Source organism: Vanacampus margaritifer, chromosome 7 (assembly GCF_051991255.1).
Source record: "Vanacampus margaritifer isolate UIUO_Vmar chromosome 7, RoL_Vmar_1.0, whole genome shotgun sequence".
In the NCBI taxonomy this organism is placed as follows: domain Eukaryota; kingdom Metazoa; phylum Chordata; class Actinopteri; order Syngnathiformes; family Syngnathidae; genus Vanacampus; species Vanacampus margaritifer.
The window spans coordinates 18,297,412-18,317,252 of NC_135438.1; the positions used below are offsets into that span (position 1 = coordinate 18,297,412).

The following is a 19,841-nucleotide window of genomic DNA, read 5'->3' on the forward strand; positions in this document are numbered from 1 at the left end:
CACATAAGAGGACAATGACTCAGCAAAGTATATAGCTTTTTACAAGTATATTCATGTTCTAGTTGACCCAAAAAGACAATTATCTTTTAAAAAGCAGTGTTGTTCTAAATAAACCTGGTTGTGTACATGTTTTATCACCCACTTAGGGAGACCGGTCTCAGAGAACTGTCTAGGATTACATTGCCCCCTGGAGGCCACAACATACAATAGTCAAGTGCATTTTCTGCCAGTTCAATTTAATAAATATAAAAAGAACAAAATACAGACTGCATGACAATTTCGCCCTATCTACCACATTTCAACCGTCATCCCGACCAAATCATCATATATAATATACATTTCTACAATTTCAAGTGGTTTGGGCTCTTTCAGTGAATATCAACAGGAAGACATTGAAAGGGGGAGTGTGGGTGGCTGACTTTTCACAGGTAAGATAATAAACATCATATTTGAAGTCTTTTTATTCAGATTTATGAACAGATTTATGAATAATTTACTGTTGAGGGTTCTCAACATCCCATTTCTAATCAAGCATCTTACACACACAAGCAGAGAACACAGACACATTTAATCAGTCATGTTAATAAATTAAAATCTGTCCCACTTAATTCCTAGCACACTCACCACCCAAAAAGTAGCAACAGTAAAAAAATAAAACAAAAAAAATACAAAATCCTCAGAGAATCAAAATCAAAATGTACATCGAAAACTGAATTTTCATTATCCAAACAAAATAAGTGTGTTTAAATCACCTGACAAGAATGTTTCTGTCAAACTGTAATGCCTATTAGTGATCAACTGGACAAGTTTCATCAACATATGAACTTCTCACTTGCCACTCAGAAGGCTGTGAATAAATGGTAAGATGGGACTTTACAGAACTAACCTGAACAGATAGCTGTGGTATATATAGTTAATCGATTGTACTAAAATTTAACACAAGTGGAAAAAGAAATCAGTAGCAAATAGTTACAAAAACAATTTAAGTGTAAGAGTGGGAAGGAAACATTTTCACATTTTATTTCACAAATCAATACTTTTGGCTAGTCCCCACATGGGTAGGTTTAGTTATGATTTTTTTTTTAATTTTACTTATTACTGACAAATCTTAGGTGTTGAAAATTGCTCTCCCTTTTTGACATTGGAGTGGTAATGGTTTAACCGACATGCCATGTCATGATGTAGATTTGAAGAGTCTGCCCCACAGCAGCGATATGCTAGTTTGGGGGAAGGGAGGATACGCATTTCCATGAAAAAAAAAAAACCAAAAAAAAAACCACACATTTCTATCAACAAAAAGTGAATCCAACTGAATAGCTCTACTTCTCCCGACTTAAATTTCTCATGGAAAGTTTTCTAAAAAAAAATCCCCTTTGCCTTTGCCTCTCCCTACCCCTCACTGAATAGTTACAGTATTTTATGGCTTGTGTTACCAAACAGTAAGGGACAATTTTAGAGTAAAAGGAAAGATAGAATCTCGGGTACACCCTTATGTTAATGTTTTGTTTTTAATTAATGTTGTGGGCTAAGATTTCACACGGCATGCTCAAGTTCTTAAAAAACTTACTGAACCCAATGCTGGCAGACAATACACAAATCTAGTGTTTTTAAATGGCAACAAATAGATTAAAGTTGGCCTACATTAATTACATGTACATCATTCGATCACAAATAAAAAAAACACTCCAATGAGTTTAAGCAACTGATGAGGGTGATGTTGGGTATTTTCTTTTTGGGGCTTCTTTTATAAAACATTGCGCGAGATAATTCACTAACCTATCGAAGAGTTGACTGCATTGATGAAAACTTGCAATTGATGCAACGGTGAAGATTTAGTGCACCCAAAGTGACTCAACGAGCAGTGGCCATGAGGGCTAGTGGACTATTCAAATGTGTTGGGGGGGGATTTCTGTCTCATGTCCGCCGGGCCTTCTGCCTCTTGGCCTGACGTTTGGCTTCGTCCAAGGCAGCCGTGTCTCCGCTGGTCTGGGCCATGCTCCTCACACCTTGAATACGATTCATCAGCTGCAGGAGGAAGGGGATGACCTAAAAAAACAGGATAAGAGTACATGGATGCAGTCGAACATGTGGTTGCTCACGTGGCGCTTTAGATACCTTTTCATGGTTGTATGCCGCTAACAGAAGTAGCAGAGTGAGGGGTAGAGCAATGTAGGAGCCCTGGGCAACATCTTGGTCAGGCACTTTGCGCTGCAGGTAAAGGTACAGATTAAGACCAAAAAATAAAAAAAAAGACCTATCACATTATCACTTACAGTTGGGTTGAAGGTGAGGGTGACGTGCTTGTGGTAACCAGTGGAAGTAAAGGAGACCTGAGGTAAAGTGAAGTCATACTGTGTGCGGGACAGTGTGGAGTACAGCATCAGAATGTAGCCCTGAACAAATGGGAAAAATACAACTAATTATCGTCACATCAGGAATGACAGTCAAGAGGTTCAAATTAGCAAAGGTACAATACAAAATGCACCACCAGTCGGCATGTGTGGAAAATTTCGATTGCAGATTTAAATTTTTTTGGCTCATGATAAGATCTCCTTTACTGTTATTAACACAAAATGTGAACGTGCGTCAAATAAAACTGTGGTTATAGTAAAGAATAGGTCCAATCAGTTCCTATTCTGCTTGGTGAGCTGGAGGCGATCCCATACAGTTTTGGGCAAAAAGTGGGGAACACATGTGACTGATTCCCAGCCAATCATAGGGCACGTATAGACAAACAAGCATTCATACTCACACTTATGAAGTCTTGATTGGACCCCTTTTTTCATGACCAAACTGTGATAAGCTTTTCATGTCGCTGGTGTCAGGCCAAAAACCTCACGTCACCATTTGTCATCTATACTTTTGGTCAGTCCACATGTGTGTGTGTGTGTGTGTGTCATTTTAATGAATTACTGACCAATTTGAAGTGTTGAAAAAGGTTTGCGCTCTTTGATGATGCAATGTTAATAGTTGAACAAACATTCCGTTTTTTTAGGCTCTCCTGAAAAGTGACGATTTTGAAAATACAAAGTTTTGGCCTAATGCCATCGATATGTTAAAACTGTTCTGATAGAAGCCAAAAATGTATTGTAATTGGGACGTATGGCAGTAAATTAATTTCACTGCTGATCTGGACAAGTCTTTATCATTCATATTTGAGCACCCCTATTTGCTCGAGGACAGAAATGAAGAATGATACCTCTCCATCTCGGTCCACTGGGGGGAAATGGAAGAAGAGGGATTGGCCCAGTGAAACACTGTGGAGGGGGTTGTCCAAGTTGTCACTCCTGTATAGCTTTACCTAAGCAGAGGTGAGGTAAGGAGGAAAAAAAAAGTTGTTAAACCTCGATGATCTCATACGTTTTTGCCACAATAACAGCAGACATTTAGATACATTAATTTAAAAATCAGTTTACCGATAAAGTTGCCAGATGTTCTGGGGATGTAACGACATTCCCACTCAGGTCAAACTGATTGATTTGTCGGAAGGCGATGATGTTGACTCCCTCAATGTCATTGCTGCCGACCTGAATAGGAGAGAGGACATGGTGCAGAATGTGCAGATGCAGCTTTGGAGTCCAACTAGAGACAAAGCTGCATGCGAGTCACACGGTGTGAGAGAATAACAGAGACTTAACAAGAATTAAAGCCCTTTTCAGCCTTGCAAAAGAGATTAGGAGGGCTGCACTTCTCAAAAGAGGACAAATTACAAAGTGAAAGGTTTCCAACTCGCAATGGGATTATCCATGCTTTTGTTTCCGTGTTCAGAATGGAGTCATGAGATACGTCACACTCCATGTTCCCACACTAACAATTTCGTAAGGAGAACCCCCCAACACACACACACACACACACACACACACACACACACACACACACACACACACACACACACACACACACACACACACACACACACACACACACACACACACACACACACACACACACACACACGCACACACACACGCACACACACACACACACACACACACACACACACACAGATTTCCCTGTTGTATGAACAGCATCCAGAAAACCTCACTATGATAAAGCGGCGAAAATTCTTTTCTCATACAACCGACTCAACTTTATGTATAAAGCACTTTAAAACAAGCATTGCTGTATACAAAGTGCTGTACATGGAAGAGAAATCGGTCATGCAGTAAAGCTAAACAAAACAAAAACAAAAGTTAAATAAGTCTTATATGATGCACAAGCTGTAAGCGTTGTCACTGTGGCTGCACGGGAGATCTTGAGAGACTCCGTACGCTGGTCTCGATCTGAACTGATATCTCAAGCCGGTCACCAGTCTCTTTAAGTTCCTGGCGATACCGATAGCACAAAAACACCCATCCATTCATCCAAAAGCAATGAAATACTGTAGCACGGAAAGAGCGCCGTAGAGATATCTGTGTGCTGACTAACTCCACTGAGTCCACTCCTAGTCTGTGTGTGTGTGCGCATGCTGCCCTTGTGAGTGCCGACTCCAAAGTGTTTTAACAGACAGGAGAGGCAAAAGGCAGCGCGAGTGAATATTACATACTGACATATGTAAACAAATGCGCATGCAAATGACCATTTATCGAGTGTGGGGAAAAAACTCTCATGTCCGTTTGTTGTCATGGAGACAACAGCTGTTTTTTTTTTTGTTTTTTTTTTACTGTCTGCATTATTGCCACCTGATTTGGAGTGCGGATAATGCAATGAACTTGCGTATTCGTCGTCTGAGTGTATGCACCAAACCGTGACGGACGAATACAAAAACTGTTACACCCCTAGTAGTAATATATTTTTCTAGCAATATGTAATTATTTCATCCACAGGTACATATGAAATTGTAAATGATATTGTTGTAAAATACAATATATAGTAAGTGTACCGTATATACTGCTTTTATATGACTTGGCGGCGGCCAGCTCAGTCTCACTCACTCAGAACCACGAAATGGGTGTGTGTTAAAAGCCATATCACTTAAAGAAACGCCTACATCTGTCGGCCAATCAGATGACAGTGACGTCACTGCTCAATTTGACCTGCTTCGTAGAACCAAGTTGGAAGAGCTTCTGAGGAATGGTTCCCCTGTACCAGCACAACCGCGAAAAAGTGTAATGGAAAAGTGGAAAATATCTACTCAGAAGCTGCCTTTGGAACTGATTTTTGCCAATGGCGAAGAGTACCATAACTAGGGTGAGTAGACCTGTAGCAAATCCAGTGGGGACTTCCCAGTGATAATGGTGAAAAAAACAACTAAAAAGCACATAATGATTTTGCCACCCACCTCTATGGCTCTTTGTTGTGGTAAGGCTCTCTCTATGTGGTCGTTGCCTTCAGCTCGCAGCTGAATCAGGTACTTGCAACCAGGCTGCACAAAAATAGTAAAGTGAAAAGCTGAAAACAGCCAACAACTGATTTTCTGTCCAAAACAACAATTACTAACCAAAATACAAAATTTTCAAAGTGACTCATTCAGGGAAGCATGGTGGAAACAACCGCTTGTGACTCGCAGTCACACACCTCTCACTGTTTAGCTACAAGTTCCAAAAACAAAACAAAAAAACAGCTACCATGTGATGTGCAGTGTATGTCTAAAAAATGTTGAAACTTGTGTTTCACATTGGTATGCAAAGAAAGTTAATTTCAGGCTATTGTGGCTGAATTTGCATTAAATTATATGAATACATTAAAAAAATTAATGTGTTTAATTTAAATTGATATTGTTGGACAATATCTGAATTTGAACATCGGTATTTTAGATTATTGTTTATGTAACTTACATGGTCTGGTTTAAAAAGCAATAAACCCGACATTACTGACCAGATACCAAGTGCTTAGTAGTTTTTTTCCTCCCATTAAATACTTACTATAGTATGCATGACAACATTTGATTTTATACATTAGATTGTTCTGAGTCTAACTTTTGGCTACAATGGATACAATGACAGTGGATACAATGACTTCTGAGATTAATTCATTCTATGACCAAGCCTGTAACTCAAGTTTACTTGCTTACTGACAATTTCCATTTTGAAAAGGCCATTTAATCCATTTCAGCTCCTTAAAAACCACCACAAGTGTTTTTGCTATACAATTTTGATATTTCGCTTGAGCGGTGCTTTATCTATACCTACCTTGTAACTCAAATTTTGGCAAAGCAAAAAAACAAAATAAAACGCCCCAGAATAAAAAATATATATATAAAATATGAAAGACTCATAAGTTAAGGTACTGCTGTAATAATTGTGTAACTTATTGGCACCCTTACCAGCAGACCTCTAAGTCTGAAGCGACCTTCTTCATCAGTGACAGTGTCCTCACTGTAGATTGTACAGTCTCCTTGACCCACCGCTTCCACGGCAACGTCCCTCTCCGCATCACCACTCAAAGACTGCACTGCTCCGTAGCAGCTAGGCACAAAAGTACAGGAACAAGGAGAGGGTTGGACGATTATCTTTTTTGGATCCGCTTCATGGCGCTTGTTAGAGTCGAGATGAAGAGAACTGGCAGTACCTATATGCAGTCTTAATCCCAGTTATATCGATACTGAGGATTTGACCCTCTTCCACCGTGATCATCTGGGATGCCGGCTCAAAGCGGAATTCTTTCATCATGGGCTTGAAATAGTACTTACTTGGACTCTACAGAGGATGAAAAAAGTTAACATAAAATGAAAAGCAGACAAAGAAACAATTATGGCGTTATAGTGAGGCAATTAATTGTTGCTCCAACCACTATACAAAAAAATATGACTGATTTATTAATATGATTTGGTATTTTCCTACCAGGTTATTGAATGTGAGGAGGCCGGTGTCCTGAGTCAACAGGTTGGAACGAAATTGTCCGCCACTAAGAGACAGAAGGACTCCCGACAATGGATTACCGTCTTCTGATTTTATCTACAAAACAGATGCAAAGGAGCAAAAGAGCATGTTAATATATTAAAAACTTCATACTTGTTTGAGAAGCGTAGCTAAATCTAATACATTAAAATAAAAGTATAGCATGACAAACGGCAGAGATACAGTAACACAACTAAAAGTAGGGCTTGGATAAGAGATTTTACATGAGAAGGGTGACTAGAGCTGTGCGATATAAGCAGTATAACAATATATATTGTAGATACAATATAAAATGTCTATCGTATGGCATAATCATAATCCATAATCATTTGCCGCTAGTATTGGAATCCTGTGTCTTTTCCTATGCTTAGTAATACTTGTAATGGATAAATGGTAGGCACACTTGAATATTAAATATCTTTGCAATTGCCTTTTTATTTGTCCATTTATGACTCAAAAACATATTCTAATTAGCAGATGAACACCTTAGCTGTTTACAATGTGTACTCCTGCAAGCCTCTGGCCAATAGTTTTCAGACTGGATTTACGTTTGAATTCCCCGCCTCGTCTGTGGATGTGATGTCATGCGTGCATTGTGTACGTGAAGAAGGGTGTGTGCAGTTTCATTTTTTGGCCACACGCGGCAGTAGTGATTTGTAATTCAATTTCCTGCATTGAGCAGCTTTAAGTACTGTGTTGTGTTTATTTTCATTCTTTGAGGTTTATTGCAATCTTTGAAATTGGTTGCACTATCTAATAATAAGAATTATATCTATTAAATTAGTTGTGTGGTCTATAATAAAAATAAATGGAGAGAAGATCAGAGAAGATTGCCATCAATTTCATGTAATTTTAAGATAAAATATATCAGAATATAGCGTTATCAGGATTTAAAATGACCTACATCAGGGATATAACATTTTGTACATATCACACAGCTCAGCAGAAATCTAAGGTGAGTGCTGATTTTCAATTAGTGCACAAAAATCCTGCAGAACTCTGAGTTTAATATAATGACTATTCACATGAACAAGACAATCATACTACAGAATTATAAGGGAACATGAGTGCAGGTGTAAAAAGGGCTAAATCATTGAGACGTAAAATATCTAATACAAGTCTACCTTGAATGTGATTCCAGCCAGAGCAAAAGCCTTGAAATCGCCCTGGGTTCCCTCCACTTGACTAAGGACAAACCCTTCTTTACTGGCACTGACGTCATACTGCCTGTCGCTGTGGAGTGGACCCACACTGCCAAGACGTCAAAAAAGAATGTGGTCATGAGAACATATTTTCTCAAAGCATATTACAGATATGGCATTGGGTGAGAAAGTGAACAGTTTGTTCCCAGTGAAATCACATGATGTACAATGGATTTCAAAGCTGGACAACAAAACACTTAATTCTGCTACAGGTCTTCTGTTGTGGCAGTGGCAACTACCACCCTCACGACTCTCTCAAATATGGCTTAGTTCCAGCTTTATTTTTTAAAACTCTAAACTATAAAGTAAACCTGTTAGGATTTTCCTGGCTCAAATTGAGACAGAAGTGGTATCACCCTGACTATGACTAGTGACTACCGATACCAGGCATCGTATCGGTGCCAATACCTGTCTTATTTTGGGACAATGTCTTATTTTAAGGTATACAGTAAGTACTCGCGGCGGTGACCGATTATGGGCCGCCCTCCTGCAGCCGTTTTATGATCATGTACTAGAAATTAGAAATGATATGCAGACAAAGTTGCCATTAATTTTTTTTTGCCATTTTTCAACTACAATCATTAAAAATGCATCCACTAGTACATATTAAATTGTAAATATAGTTCAGCGTTTTTGTAAAACATTATTATGTTTATTGTATATACTGTGTTTTTAGAACTTTGGCGATGGCTGGAGCGTGCCACTTCGGCCTCACAACCAGAAAATGGGCGTGTGCAACGGTTGCTCAATGATCTGTTTCTTCTTCGGTACATCAAAGTTTAAAAAAGAAAAAAGAAAGCCGTTTCTTCTTCGGTTATTATTTCAGGTCTTTCTGGTGCACTGTAGTTGATATAGCGCCTCCATAATGGCGCAACACTGCACCGTATACATTATATATATATATATATATATATTTTTTTTTTTTATTATTTATTTATAAAGAGCTTGGTCTTAAACCTGTTCCATATGAAAAGTGTCTTGTGTTTGATGCAAGCCGTCAGGCTTCTTGTACCTGTATGCGCCATCCTCATTGGTGGCCACAGTTATGAGTGGTGCAGCAGCTCCTCTTTCACTAATGGAGACCTCCACACCTTGCAGTTCCGGTGACACTTTGCCCTCCAGGAAGAGCCCTGCGCGGCCGATAATGTCCACCATGCGGCCAGGACATGACTCTGCAGTACGAGATAATTAAACGGGGAATTTGAAATTTATTTGAGAAATCAATCAATCAATCACTTTTTGTGATTATGACATGATGAGAACATAATCTGAATAATCCCTCTCTGGCCAATCTTGCACCTCAAATTACAGTAATTTCTGGATTACAAAGTGCACTATGAATGACTATAAACCGCGCTAGCTAAATTTGGGGAATACTCGAGTTTGTTACACATATGAGCCGCACCCGACTGTAAGACCCAGGTGTTTTAATGTTACCGCACCGGGTTCCCACTACTTTCTTTGCCATAATGAGGGTGCGAATTGTCTCGCTTTCGTTCGGTCTCTATTAATGTATTTGGGCTCACTTGGTTTGTTTTGCTCTGCCTGACGCTCTTGTGCTTCCTTAATAGTGCGCTCCATTGTGATCTGATGGATAAGCCGCACCTTTGTATTAGCCGCAGGGTTGAATGCAAGTGAAAAAAATAGTGGTTTGTAATCCAGAAATTACTGTACACATTTTAGAAAACACCAGGCCCGAGGAAAAACAACCAATCAGAGACAGAAAGTGTGAATGAAGTAGTGTCACTCAAAGCAGCCCCATTTACCTTGAGCTTTAGGATCTTTGCTGAAACTATGTATACCCACATCCAGAAAATAAAAAAATGTCCATCCTTTGTTTTCCAACAACTTGGCATAAGACTCCCAAACAGTAACAGGTCGAACGGACCTCACACACTTATTGCATTTTTTCTCGATAGGTACGTGTTATCACTTATTTTGGAATTTTAATGGATAATACAGTCCAAAGAATATAAATTCAATACATAGGGTTCAATACAGAATACAAAGTAGCACTCCAGAAGTCATGCTACCAACGCAGAAGCCAAGGCTAACGTCATCTTCTTTACAGTGCTAATGCATTGCTTAGTATTCCTACCTAGTGCTGCTATTTTGAAAAAGCTATTTATAATCTAATTATTCTACTAGTCTACGCACTTCCATAATTGCATGCCATAATGAATGCCAATTTTGGAGAATTGCGCTCTTGCATGTTTGTGAGCTTTGGTCAGTGACTCTGGGGTGGTTGGGGTGGGGGTTAAATAGTGAAGAGAGGTTAAATTCAAATCATGCTACCATTTTTAACAATACAAACTTCCCTTTTAATGTTTACTGTAGCATGATTTTTATAGTAAATTTATAACATTAATAAAAACACACATACACACACAAAACTTCAAAATACTTCATATCTGATAACATATCTGGGTGGACGTTTATTTGACTGGAATTGTCAAGAATCATACCTCCTGTGATAGTGGCCTCCACTTCAGGGGGGTAGAAGAGGAGCTCCTTGGAGGAGGGAGTCACCGTAATTTTCTCTCCAGCCCTGCAAAGTACCATAAATATTAATCATAGAGCCAAGGGTTAACAATGATCTGTTACCTAATCTAGACATCCTATATTATTTTAAGTTAAAAGGAAAAAAAACACATTTTTCTGTATAAACATAAACAATTGCAACAACATTTAACAATATTAGGAAATGCAATAAAGTACCGGTAATAGGTTGTTTAACAATAATGTTAAATTTTTCATTTTGATAGACAGATCTAATAACAGAGGGGATAGGAATGGGGGGGGTCGGGGGGTTCTGTTACGGATTAGGGGCAAGCAAGCGGTAATATAGTAATTTACCGACAATTTAATGAGACAACTATGGACATGAATGTTGAATGCAAACGACCTCGCCCAGTAGGAGAACTCATAGTGGAAGGGGCCTGTCAGCTCATCAGCCTTCTCTTGTATAGGAGGACTATCATCCTTGGCGGCCCCTTCGTCTTCAGCAGCTCGCCGTTCTCGTTCTTGGCGTCGTAACTGTATCTCCTGCAGCTGCTGCTCCTGCCACTGCTCCTCCAGACTCCGCAGGGGGCCAAGAACCAGCGCTGGCTCACTCTCAATGGATGATCTGACAGGCAATGGAGAGACAATTTAACAGTGTAAGATGAGTATTGAAACACTAGCCAAGATTACTTCATTCAACCATGTCAACCAATGTGCAAAATATTGTGACTGAGTTATTACTCTTACGGTACTTACATTGTATGTCATTTTAATTCTAAAATCATGCGTATGTTCTATTATTGCATTTAGTGCACTGGTTCTTAAAGTGTGGTACGAGTATACCACTATCTATCTATCTATCTATCTCTCTATATATAGTTAAGTTTTTGACGAGGACACTCCCACCTATTAATGATTCTTACTTGATGGTGACTGTGACATCTAGGATCTTGTCGGTGGTGATGAGTCCTGTCATGTGATGCCGTACTGCAGTAAGAGTCAGGATGCTGGGTGCTGAGCTGTTAAGACAAGGTATCATAGCACCTAAAGAAATTGGATGCAGCGAGACGGAATATTGGTAGTTTTACTTACGTATCATAGATGTAAAAATCTTGCTCGAACTGGTGGCAGGAGCGAGGGGTGACTTTGTACACGCCTGGATGAGACATTTGACAAATTACTTAACTCCCGAACTGGTACATCATATTAATCTTGATGACTTGATTTTTATTTATTTTTTTAATTTGTGTTGAGGATAATGAAGCTAACCAGGTTTAGAGAGGCAGAAACGGTTGACTCCCTTGGAGAGATTGTAGATGCCCACATTCTCAGGTTTGCTGCCATCCTGAAAGAACTCCTGCACAGAAACATATAGTGAAGCTAACATTGTCATCACATAGACTCACCATCTATGTATGAGTAGCTACTGACCAAAGTGATGGCATGGGAGAGGGAGCAGCGTAGGATGTAGCCAATCTGTCGCAATTCAACCCCCAAGATGTCAGCATCGACAACTTCGACTTCCATGGATTTATGTTTCCAACACCATTCCTCGTGAGAGATGCTTACTAATACATGCCAAATAAATATTGAAATAAGTCATAAAACAGAAAATGCTACAATTACAAGTGCATGGGGGTCACACAAGCCTAAAACATGGACATCTAAACAAGTGTGAGAGCAATTCAGCCCAATTTGCCTTAAGCAGGGTAGCTCAGTAACATTATATTCCTCCATTGTTTATGTGTAAGATTGTGTCATGATATCACACTATTTACTTAGCTTCTGCATCTATCGTCATGCCACCTACATGTGACTTGGTAAACCTATATAAGATGTGTCCAGCTTTAGTACTAAGGATGTAGATGGTTCCTGACCTTTATATTTGCCAGGTAGAACATTGTCAAAGGAGAAGCTGAGGGTGTCACTGCTGCCTGTCAAAGGCAGAGCCCTTCTCTCTCCTTGGCGGCTTACTGGTTGGAGTGTCACTGACAGGTCATCACAAGATGCTAACAGTTCAACAAGAAAGTAGTTTTATTTATTTTTTTCACATATAAATATAGTAATAGCAAAAAACTTCCAGAGGCCGACTTTACCCAAACAGTAGACCTTTCCAGAGACAGAGGCCATGAATTGGGTAAAAAGCAGATCTGTGAGGGGCTGGTCCACAACTGAGAACTCCAGAGCCTGAGGTTGCACGGAAAGGCCTGCTTTCACATCAACGTCAGGGAGGGACACCTACACATAACAATGGGCTTGTTAGCACGTGAAAGGTGTTTTTTCATTGTAGAGTACATAACTATGGGAAAGAGGCAATGGCATAGAATAAAGAATCATGGCACTGGAGTTTCTTAATTAAAATACGGTACACTGTATGTAGTATGAATGCTAAAAATCATTTTCAGACAGGGGACTTCCATCATTTTCAGACAGGGGACTTCCATTTACCCCTCCTTGAGCCACTGTAACCTTATCACGGTTGAGGGGTTTGTGTGTCAAAATGATCCTAGGAGCTAAGTTGTCTGGGGCAATTACGTGACAATTGCAATCAATGGACTTTGTCTTCCCTGCGCCCTCTCCACGGGCCTCATTTATAAACCCGACGTGAGAACCTGCGTACAAAAATACTTATGAACGAAACTCAAACCTCACGCACGCAGATTTTTTTTTTGATTTATAACACCTGCACGCAATTTCCCTTTATAAATGCCGCACAACTCCAACCGGTGTGCGTAGGAGATTCCACGCCGTTCCCCGCACCAGGTCCACCCGTTTTACCCCATATTTGGCAATGCATATAAAATCTGCGTATATGTTAGCAGCACGTGTTGGCGAACAACAAATCAAATTCTTCTGAAATTACTGTATAGGCACGTATTGTTGCGCGGCGCGATGATGTAATGCGTGCAGTACGTGTCCACATTAGTTGTCATTATATGATTTGTTGCATGAGGCTTTTTCAAGATTGGTGATCAATGAGAGAAGACGGGCGTTTAAAATGTTTAAGTTCATTCACGTGCTTTTTGCAACGCCTGCTTGTGACATCAGAAAAAGTCTGGAGCAAAACAGTAATGTGACCCAACATCCAGCATACATGGCGTTTGAAGAATCAAAATGCACCAAGTGTGAGTGTGTGAGTGTGTCACTGTTTTCCCATATCTCCCGAATATGCGCACTGTGTACGGTATGTACAGACTTGACGTGACTGTGAGTAAAGTTTCACGTTTGTTTTCTATAAATACCACCGTTGGCGCAAAAATGTCCGTACATAGGGTTTTGGCCTCATTTCGATCGTACGCGAGCATTATAAATACAGCCCCCGTGTCAAAGATGAGATCCTCCGTGGAGAAGTTCAAGTATCTTGGAGTCTTGTTCATGAGGGCAGTTTTGAGCCGTAAATCAACAGACGCCTGGTTAGCCTGGGAATGTCTTGAGATTCCCCGGGAAGAGCTGAAAGAAATGGCTGGGGAGGGGGAAGCCTGGGCTTCCCTGTAAAGCTGCTGCCCCCATGACCCGGACCCAGATAAGCAAAAGAAAATGGATGCAGAATTCAGTTCAAACACTCCTACTGTCATACATGCACACTGTAGTCTCCAGGTTTCGCCTGAAAGCAGAAGGCTCCCTGTGTGTCCGAGTCAGTGATCCGGCCTGAGGTCTTATCTTGGCCCTGGTGTGTCAAGGTGACCTTGTAGCGACCTTGCTTCATGCCCTCGGGCAGGTTGCTGATAGAGATCCGTCCACAAACGCTGAACCTGCATAACAACAACACGGATCATTAAGGCCTCATTATCAAAATGCTGTGTACTGACCAACATCCACACCAACAAAATGCACAATATAATAAGATATCAAATATACATTATATAGAAAGTAGTATCACAAATATGGCATTAACATGTGTTTTCACTTATTAGATTTTCTGATTCTTTCTGTAAAGGCTCTCACTGTATTAAAAAATTGAGCAGGTATACCAAATGAAATGGTCTGAACGGCTATAAACGTCTTTTTTTCTCTCTCCATTCACCCGCAAATACAAAGTGAAAACCAATATATGCTGTTAAGCGTGTAAAAGTCTGCAGATGCCAGTTTGTTCAATCAACCAGACATACCCGGCTGTGATGATGTCAGGAAGTTGTGGAGTGTTGGGGGCAATTTTCACTGTTACTGGCTCAAAGAACATGAGATCCTTGTGAACACGGATGGTGTAAGTACCGGCTGTCATGTTCTCCAACCTGTACGAACCATCCTCTTTGCTGACAACTATGAGGAGACAAAACAAAAGAAAGCCACAGCATAACATAGTGATATTTAAACACAATGAAGACAAATAAAGCATGGCATCATCTCATAGATTTACCTTTAATCTGATTGTTGACAGAGACTGCAGCATTAACTACACCTTCCCCATCAACACTATTCAGGACCCGACCAGTCACAGAAAAACCCATGACACGAAAAATGGGCTGCACATGACAAATAGAGGGGAAGCGCGGGATGCAAAATGAATTTAATATATTTGAATGTTAACTTGACATTGAAAGATAGATTATACCAATGTACCTCGAGCCTCAAACTGTTGTGCTCCACCTTGAAATTCATTCTGGAAGGTGCAACATCAAAAGTGATCCTTTCTCCTCTGTAAAAGGGCACCTGAAGAAGAGGGTTCATAATCAGTTATAAATGAGTTTTTAAATTAAAAAGCTTCAATTTGGATTGGTTTTCACAGAAGGCTTACCACGGTGTACTCCCCACTAGATAGCGAGGGGAAGGTAAAAGTCCCATCCTCCCTGGAGAGGGCACTGCACAGGTAGATGAGGGAACTGTCCCCAGAGTCTGCGCCCTCCACTGGAGAATAGTTGCAGCCTTTCACATTCTGGGAATCACAACAAAAATGCAGTTTGAATGAACTTTGTGTCTGCAATTTGCTTATTGTGTGAGCATGATCAATCATTGCTCACTTTACCTCTCTTTTCACTACGGCTGAATAAAGCAGGAATGTGACCTCTTTCATGGGCTCTCCATCACTGCGGACTTCACCTGAGACGTCGTAGCCTCCGACCACCAGATGGTCAGCGGCCGGTGCATTGGCAGTGGAAATGAGCACTGTTGTGATGCTCTGCATGAAGACAGCAAGTTGCAATGAAGGTCAGACTTTTTAGTAAGGCCACAGGGGCCTCGTCATAAGTACAAACCCAATTCTAAAAAAGTTGGGACACTATACAAATTGTGAATAAAAACTGAATGCAATTATATGGAAGTGCCAAATTTGAATATTTCATTCAGAACATAGAGAACAGGTAAAAAAGTTTAAACTGAGAAAATGTATCATCTTAAGAGAAAACTATTTATAGAAAGGGACAAGGCTATTTTCACCACTGTGAGGCATCCCCTCTTCTTCTTACAACAATCTGCAAACGTCTGGGGATCGAGGAGACAAGTTTAGAAATAGGAATACTGTCCTATTTTTGTCTAACACACGTCTCTCTAACTGTTCAACTGTCTTGGGCTTTCTTTGTTGCACCTTCCCCTTTATTATGCGCCAAATGTGCTCTAGAAGTGAAAGAAGTGGACTGCAGGCTGGCCATTTCGATACCCGGATCCTTTTCTTACACAGCCATGATGTTGTAATTGGTGCTGCATGTGGTCTGAACTTGGGTTGTCCTTGTCCTCTTTAGTCACTATGATATAGCGCCCCAGTTTTCCACAAAGAACTTCCAATCGTGATTGGTCTGACCACAAAACAGGTTTCCACTTTGCCACACTCCATTTGAAACAACCCCTGGCCCAGAGAAACACCTGTGCTTCTTGGTCTGCTTTAAAAATGGCTTCTTCTTTGTACTGTCGAGTTTCATCTGACAACGGTGGCTGGCACGGTGGATTGTGTTTACCCACAATGTTTTCTGGAAGTATTGCTGAGCCCTTTCTATGATTTCCCTTACAGCAAGTATTACTGCTTGCGGCGCAGTGCCGATTAAGGGCCTGAAGATCATGTGCATCCAGTAGGATTTTTCGGCCTTGACCCTTACACACACAGATTGTTCCAGATTCTATGAATCTTTGGGTGATGTTATGCACTGTAGATGATGATTACTTCAACCTTTTTGCAGTTTTTCGCTGGTAAACACCTTTCTGATATTTCTCCACTATCTTTCTGTGCAACATTGGAGGAATTGGTGATTTTCTACCCATATTCGCTTCTGAGAGACACTCATTACTGGTAACTGGTCTTCCAGCTGTTTATAAGTGCAATTGACTTTTCCAGCCTCTTATTGAAACCTGTCCAAAATTTTTTTGTTGGCACCATGAAATTTACAATCAACATATTTTCCCCTTAAAATGATACCTTTTCTCAGTTTAAACTTTTGACCTGTCATCTATGTTCTATTCTAAACAAAATATTGAAATTTGGCACTTCCACATAATTGCATTCAGTTTTTATTTACAATTTGTATAGTGTCTCAACTTTTTGGGAATTGGTTTTGTATGTTTCTGACACTCCGTTCAAGTGGAATAAAGCCTTGTGTACTCCTTACTCATTGAATAAGAATCATTTCATTGGCAGCAGTTTGTTTATACTCAAGATTATGTACTCCGATTACTATTAAAATACAAAATTACCTAACTTTTTTGTTTCGTAGTTCTGTTAAAAGGCAGGAAACAGGATTACATTTGTTCCAAATATTATCCTTTCAAATGTAGAAGTCAAATAAAAATATAATATATATATATACACACACACACAAATTCACCTTCAAATTATTAAACCATGTAACACAGCATGGCTCAATGTCATGAGGCATGCTTATTAATATAGGGTTATACATTAACAGTGGCCCGGTGGCTACTATGTGACTATAACATACCATGAAATAAAAGCTGAAATTATTTTGTCTCATATTCATCTTTTGCTAAGAAACCGATTACTTTTTTTTAAAGTAGCCTTCCCAACCCTGCTGTTGTACCTAATTCAGTTGTTGCTGATGTACTGTACATAGGTTTGTTTACTTGCTTACTTCTATAAAATGTGCTGCTAAACTGAGAACAGCTAAACTGCTTTTCATGGTTTATGTAACAATGCTGACAACAACAACGTTATTCTCTATAGCTGCCAACCTTCTCCAGAATCCAGGAAGGATGTGAAGCAATGATGTCATATGTTCCAGGGAGCACTTTGTGAAAGTTGTACCTGTGTTACAAGAATTGCAGAGGAAAGACAGCTCAGATTTGATCAGGTCAGGATCACAAGTATATAAACTAGGCATGGGCTGATTGATTACCGGTTAGATAGTTATCGTGGTTTTAAAAAGTCCAGGTTTCAATTATTGTTCAAACTTTCTGTCACTATTTTATGGCTGCTTGACCAATAAAGTAAATGAGCCGCCTCTTTGAAGTTAATATGAGGCCAGCTCCTCTTTTTTTCCCTCCTTCTTGGCTGAGCAGAGAGGGGAAGGATGAGCAGTTATGCACAGATGAGGGAGGAAGGAGATTAAAGAGATTTAGATACTGTAAAAACTCCATCATATTTAACACAGATGTCCTTTTGCACTGCTGATCAATGAGTATTCTCCGGAAAAAAAATTAACATGGTGCCATTGGGTAATGGGTGGTATTAGTTAACCACACTGACAACATGAGTAGGCCAGGAGTTTGTTCTAAAAATAGCTCAACAGTGATGTCACACAGTAACTTATACTAAGAAGAAACAAAACAAGAATTCAGATAAACATATTAAATTTAACATGGTACACATTTCTTAATGTTTCAAATATCCTATATTTTGTCCAAAAATAAAATAGATTGTGTTGAATGGAAAAAATGTGTTTATTTAACCAAATATTTCAAAAAAGGTATTGATTGGAGAGCTGTAATTTTAATACTGTGCTACCGCAATATTTTTTCTCACAGTTATCATATCAGAATATAATATCCGTCCATGCCTAGTGTAAACCATGACTAATCAGAAATACTGAAGCCACATACGCTCCTCCAGGCTGGGTAGTGACAGTTTGGAGTTTCTCATCTGTTCCGGCTCTGCTCAGTTTAACTTCTACTCCAGATGGACCAAGAAGATGGCCTTTACTCATAACCTGTTACATGGAAAAAAATAAATAAGAAGAAGATTTAAAAAACATTACGTGGCATCATGGAATTGTGTGAAAGTGCCACCATCTAGTTCAAAGTTACTCCTTCCATACAAACACTTCAGTGAACATTGTTTAGGTTTATTTTTTTGAATAAAAACTGTTGCAATTATTGAAGGACAAACGGGTAAACAAAAACAAACAAACAAAGCCCCTCACCATTCCTGATATTGAAAAACCAGTAAAGACAAAGTTGATGTCCTCTTCTTTTTTACATATGTCAGTGATGCCATCCACATGGAGGTCCACGCTGGTGGGCTCTGGCCAAAGTAGAAGAAAACATTAACAATAAAATGAGAAATAAATGTCTATGTATTAAAAATATCTGTTCAAGTACATTAATGCAGAACTTACCAAAGCTCCACCCAAGGGGCGGCTCAATCTTTAAAACAAAATCGCCCTTTGCAAAACAAAACAAACGTGTGCATAAATCATCAACAAATAAAATAGGTGAATACCAATGTGTGTATTTCCTACCTTGTCATAAAGAGGAATTGTAAAGTAGCCATTATTTGGAGCACAGTCAGTGTGGTATTTCAAGGAGCCTTGTTTAGTGTAGAGTTTAATCTGTAAAAAAGAAAAACAAACAAAAAAACAGATAAATAAAATATGCAAATGCGGTGAATATGAAGGGATGACGTGTGCAAACGTAGGCGTCAGTTAGGAAAAATGAATGTCACTAATTGAGCCAACAGCTTATCTCATATAGTGGCTGTGAATGAGCCGACTGGGATTAGCTCAAGTGCCTTGTGCTCCGCGTTCTCCTCCTCTACACTGACACATTTGAGGTTTCATAAAAATGAATAAAAAATAGATTTAAAAAAAAAAGTCACGTCAACGATGTACTCCACTACATACAGTATATGAGTACAAAATGTAAGACAACGCCAGCAAGCAACTAAATAGCTTTAAGAAGATATTTTCACTCACCTCGATCAATGAGTAATTGATTTCAACGTCGGACTTCACAAAGCCCCCACATGCTACCACTATCTCATCAGAGGATGCGGCCAAAAACTGAGAATATGTGATCCAGAACAAGACCCAAAGAGTACTTATATCAGCCCGAATTGTGATTCTCAACATTTTGCCTGACTGATTCACCGTCGAACCGTGAAACTGCACGCTGCTTCCGGTTCCGTAGCAGCTGACTCGCT

At 39.7% G+C, this 19,841-nt stretch overlaps 1 protein-coding gene across 1 annotated transcript; it reads right to left on the reverse strand.

The window, feature by feature from the left end:
* Positions 1–443: 443 nt before the first annotated feature.
* nomo (nodal modulator) lies at positions 444–19,833 on the reverse strand. Its single transcript, XM_077570264.1, has 31 exons — positions 19,615–19,833; positions 19,162–19,251; positions 19,039–19,084; positions 18,844–18,944; positions 18,524–18,630; positions 17,657–17,729; positions 15,507–15,659; positions 15,279–15,416; positions 15,104–15,193; positions 14,901–15,006; positions 14,653–14,803; positions 14,121–14,295; positions 12,640–12,781; positions 12,421–12,552; positions 11,975–12,111; positions 11,813–11,900; positions 11,636–11,699; positions 11,467–11,562; positions 10,947–11,168; positions 10,507–10,589; positions 9,054–9,213; positions 7,964–8,090; positions 6,783–6,896; positions 6,511–6,638; positions 6,266–6,407; positions 5,282–5,365; positions 3,417–3,527; positions 3,200–3,301; positions 2,274–2,393; positions 2,116–2,208; positions 444–2,046 (listed from the first exon to the last, which is right to left on the reverse strand). The coding sequence occupies exons 1-31, from the start codon at positions 19,768–19,770 to the stop codon at positions 1,915–1,917; spliced, it is 3,663 nt and encodes a 1,220-aa protein (XP_077426390.1). The 5' UTR covers positions 19,771–19,833; the 3' UTR covers positions 444–1,914.
* Positions 19,834–19,841: the final 8 nt, after the last annotated feature.